The sequence below is a fragment of the Orycteropus afer genome, unplaced genomic scaffold (genome assembly GCF_000298275.1).
Source record: "Orycteropus afer afer isolate SDZICR_OR568_19922 unplaced genomic scaffold, OryAfe1.0 scaffold00017, whole genome shotgun sequence".
In the NCBI taxonomy this organism is placed as follows: Eukaryota; Metazoa; Chordata; class Mammalia; order Tubulidentata; family Orycteropodidae; genus Orycteropus; species Orycteropus afer.
The window spans coordinates 8,215,376-8,220,449 of NW_006921604.1; the positions used below are offsets into that span (position 1 = coordinate 8,215,376).

The window sequence follows — 5,074 nt, forward strand, 5'->3', positions numbered from 1 at the left end:
TTTGGTCATGTTGTAAGAAGGGACCATTCCCTGGAGAAGGATGTCATGCTTGGTAGGGTGGAGGGTCGACGAAAGAGGGGGAGGCCTTCAACAAGATGGATTGATATGGTGGCTGCAATGATGAGCTCAAGTATAGCAGGGGTTGTGGGGTTGGTGCGGGATAGGGCAGTGTTTCGTTCTGCTGTGCATGGGGTTGCTATGAGTCGGAAACGACTCAATGGCACTTAACAACAACAACAACAACAACATTTTTATAATTATGTTATGTTAACCTTGAAAAACAACAACAACACGAAAACCCCAATTGTCATCAAGTTAATTCCAATTCATGGTAACCCCATGTGTCCAGAGTAGAATTGCTCCATAGTATTTCAAAGTGCTGAGCTTTCAAAAGTAGATTACCAGGCCTTTCTTCTAAGGCATCTCTGGGTGGGTTCAAGCCACCAACTTTTTGGTTAAGTAGTCAAATTCTTAACTGTTTGCACCACCCAGGGAGTCCTAGGTTGACCTTAAGATAGGGTTATCCAGGTAGGCTCAGTATAATCCCATGAGCCCTTAAAGGCAAAGCATTTTCTCCAACTGGTAACAGAAGAGAAAGAGAGATTTAAAGCAGAAGCAAGTTCAAGGTGCCATTGCTGGCTTGAAGAGGGAGGGAGACACATTAGAAGGAATGAAGTTGGCCTTAAGGAACTAAAGAGAGCTCTGGTGGTTTAGTGCCTAAGGCACTTGGGTGCTAACCAGAAGGCTGGCAGTTCAAACCCACCAGCCATTCCTCGGAAGGAAGGTTGAGCAATCTACTTCCATAGAGATACCATCTTGGAAACCCAAGGAGGGGTCTCTATGAGTCGGGACTGACTCGACGGCAGTCAGTTGGTTTGGTTTTTAAAAAATTAAGGGAGGCCCCTAGCTGACAGGCAGCTAGGAAAAAGAGATCGCAGTACTACAGCTGCAAGGAGCTGAATTCTGCCAATGAGTTCAATGGGCTTGGAAGCCATTTTTCCCTGGAGCCTCCTGATAACAGCCAAGCTCAATCAACTCCTTGATTACGGCCTTGTGAGACCCTAAGTAAAGAACACAGAGGCTGTCCAAACATCTGACATATAGGACTGTGAGCTAATACGTGGGTGGTGTTTTAAGCCACCACGGTTGTAATAATTTATCATAGCAATAGAAAACTAATACTGTACAACTTAAAGTCTCCTTGTTTGGGATGTTTGTGTCTTATCAATAGTCGTAGGAGAATTTAGAAACCTGTAGAACTTAACGATCTTACTACCTCATGTAATTTTAGGTGACTTTTTTCTCTCATCAGCTTTAAATGATGGTCTCTGCTCTGTTTCTTGTCAAAGAGTAGAAATGAGTGGATAATTTTCCTTTTTATTTGGCCATCCTGCTCAGACTCCATCCTCAGGTCTCCTTTGGGCAAACCTGATGGGACATATTGCCGTCAGGCATTTTTTTTTTCAATTACCTGGAGACTCAGGAAGTAGAACCTGGGATGGAGACTTTCCAGGCAGCCAGGAAGAGCCTTGTGAGAGATCTAGGAAAGTAGTCAAGGTTAGCTCAGACCACTTTACAAAGGGTGAAGTCAGTAGAACAAAACTCAGAACCAGGAAGAAAAATCTAGTCAAGTACTATCACAGAGAAAAGCTGAATTGGAATTTAGCATGATAGTCATGGCAGGAAGGGCTAAAGGGTAAAGTCATAGATGATGGCCGCTTGCTTGAGATCATCTAGCCCTGGTCAGGCTGGTGCAATCACAGACATCTTCAATGCCACCTGGGCAAGATTGATTCCACTAATATGTCTTTGCAGTGCAAGGAAGCAGGAAGGAAGGAAGGTGTTTGCCCCAAAACTTTCCCACTAATTTGTCCCGGGGTTTTATGTTTTTGTTTGTCATGACATGGTACATTGAGTTGTTTTAATGACATGAACCCATATAGCTTGAAGTTGGACTAGCTTGATCTTCTGAATCTGGACACTTTTTGTATTAGAGGAGCTGCTACTATTATTTAAACACATAATAAGAGAGAGTGTGTACAAGCCTTTTGCTCTTGATTAAAATTGTCTTATATGCAGCCTTGTCACATTTTGAAATTTAAAAATGTGTATCCATGACTGCCTCCAAGAGGGGCAGAGCTTGAATTCAGATAAAGGGAGGAATTAATTACTGTAGCATTCAGTTTGTGGCAGAACCATCTTCTAAGGTGGGAAAGAAAAGCTGCATTCTTCTTTTAAGGATCCAAGGAAATAGTTGCCTCTACTAAAGCATCTCTATCCATCTCAAATTCCTTTAACCCCTTTCCTTGTAATATCAACAGAACCAACAAAAACCAGCCTACTCAGAAGCCAGATGTCCACCCTCAGGAACTCAGCCTCCAATGAAAAGAAGGACAGCCTCTCCAATTGCAGCAGCTGGAGTGTTGCTCCAAGTGACCAAGGCAAGACAGAAGAGGGTCCATATCTCAGGAAGCCAGGCAGATCTCTCTTTTTCTGGTTGATCTGTTCTAAAAGAGCTGGGTATAGATATATTTGTAGGGAAACAAATATTTTAAATGGCCCCAGATTGCTTCCTATTCAAAGTAATCTCTTGTAACTCAGGTCTGTCTCCTTTAGTGAACTGGATTTTCTTAGTGCTAGAAGCACTTGGACCTTTTCCGCTTGGGTATTTAATACACACATGGCTCACATACTTTTTTTTTTTAATACATTTTATTGAAATATAATTTATGTAGACTGAAATACACAAAACTAAAGTGACATGGGTCAATGCATTTTTTTTCTTTTTTTTTTTTTTTTTGTTGCAGTGTTCCCTCCCCTCCCCTGTCACCCTGGTAACCAACCAAGAAAGTTTCCTTCCATATATAAACCTTTCTTTGACTTTTTACAGTAATGAACTGATACTATATTTGTCCTTCTGTGATCGACTTACTTCACTCAGCATAATGTCCTCCAAGTTCATCCATGTTATACGGTGTTTTCCAGATTCTACATTATTCTTTAGTGTTGCATAATATTCCATTGTGTGTATGTACCATAGTTTGGTTATCTGTTCTTCACTTGATGAACACCTAGGTTGTTTCCATCTTTTGGTTATTGTAAATAGTGCTGCAATGAACATGGGTGTGCATATGTTCTGGTTACCTAGTGCCACTCTGACAGGAATATACCACAAATGGGATGGCTTTAACAAACAGGATTTTTACAATTTGGAGACTTTAACTTCAAGTTCAAAATGCTAGTCTCTAGGGGCTGGGTGAAAGCCGCTCAACCTTGGGGTTCAGCTCTGCCTCCTGCTCCTGGCCCACTGGAGCTAGAGGCTTTTCTTCACTCAGACAGCTGTTGGCTGCTGAGCCTGACAAACCCAAGGCTCACAAGTAGAAAGGCATAGTCCCGATGTTACCAAACCACATGGCTGGCTATTAACTCAAGTCCATTCAAAGTCCCAAGCAGAGCATGGCAGGCTGCTGAACAACAACACAGCTACATGCAGGGTTCAAGTGTGCCATAAGCTAGAGACCATTCCCAAAGCTGCTTCTTTTTACAGGAAACAGACCACATACCCAAAGGCAGCTGCTACTCAGCTGCTCACAGTAGATTCCACCATGGAGTTGATTACCAGTCTCATCATGGGGAATACTACATCCAGCTGCCCAGTCACTCAACCAGGCCTAGCCAAGTTGACACACAAACTTAACTACCACAGCATATATCTGTTCTTGTCCTGGCTCTCCCTTCTTGAGGATAGATACCTAGTAATGGAATGGCTGGGTCAAATGGTATTTCGAATTGTAACTTTTTAAGGAATCACGGTACAGCTTTTCACAGTGGTTGTGTCATTATACAGTCCCACCAACAGTGTATGAGAGTCCCAATCTCTCCACATCCTTGCCAGCATTTGTTATTTTCTGTCTTGTTGAACTTTCCCATTAGTGATGCAGTGAGATGATATCTTTTTGTTTTGATTTGCATCACTCTGATGGCTAATGATCATGAGCATTTCTTCATGTATTTTCTGACCCCCTGAATATTCTCTTTAGTGAAGTGTCTTTTCATATCTTCTGCCCATTTTTTCAATGGATATTTAATCTTTTTGTTGTTGAGGTGTTGGAGTTTTCTATACATTTTAGAGAGAAGTCCCTTGTCAGATATGTCATTGCCAAATATTTTTACCCAATCTGTAGGTACTTTTTACTCTTTTGGAGAAGTCTTTTGAAGCACATAAAAATTTAATTTTTAGAAGGTCTCAATCATCTAGGTTATCTTCAGCTGTTTGTGCATTTTGGGTTATGCTTGACAGTATTTATGCTATAAATTAGGGCCCCTAAACTTTCCCCTATTTTTCTGCTTGAGGAACTTTATAGTTTTAGGTTTCACATTTAAGTCTTTGATCCATCTGGAGTTAGTTTTTGTGTAAGGTAAAGATCTTGTTTCATTTTTCTGCAAATGGATATCCAGTTTTGCCAGCACCATTTGTTAAACAATCTCTTCTCCATTTAATGGATTTCAGCCTTTTGTCAAAAATCAGCTGACCATAGGTTGATGGATCTATTTCTGGGTTCTCATTTCTGTTCTACTGGTGTATGTGTCTGTCAAAACAAACCAAGCTGTTTTGACTACTGTGGCTGGAATGTAGGTTTTGAGATCTGAGAGTATGAGATCTCATACTTTGTTGTTCTTCTTCAATAGTGCTGTGTTTATTCAAGGTCTCTTTCCTTTCCGTATAAAATTAATGATTGGTTTTTCCATATCCTTAAAGAATGCTGATGGGCAATAGCCAAAAGTTGGAAACAACCTAGGTGTCACTCAGCTAAGGAATGGATAACCAAACTATGGTACATACACACAATGGACTACTATGCAGCCCTGAAGAATAACCTAGAATCTGCAAAACACCGCATAATGTGGGTGAACTTGGAGGACATTGTTGTTGTTGTTGTTGTTATGTGCCGTCAAGTTGGCCCCGACTCATAGCGACCCCTCCTTAGGTTTCTGAGGCAGTATCACTACGGAAGTAGGATTGCCCAACCTTCCTTCCGAGGAGTGGCTGGTGGGTTTGAACCACCAGCCTTCT

The 5,074-nt window shown here is 41.4% G+C and overlaps 1 protein-coding gene across 1 annotated transcript in view; it reads left to right on the forward strand.

Moving 5' to 3' along the window:
- The window catches only part of VWA3B (von Willebrand factor A domain containing 3B), a 431,643-nt gene that overhangs the window by 290,337 nt on the left and 136,232 nt on the right, over window positions 1-5,074 (forward strand). The window contains exons 16-17 of the mRNA XM_042783482.1: window positions 2,322-2,441; window positions 5,019-5,054. Of these exons, the coding sequence (XP_042639416.1) occupies window positions 2,322-2,441; window positions 5,019-5,054 (156 nt within the window). The remainder of the gene's footprint in view (window positions 1-2,321; window positions 2,442-5,018; window positions 5,055-5,074) is intronic.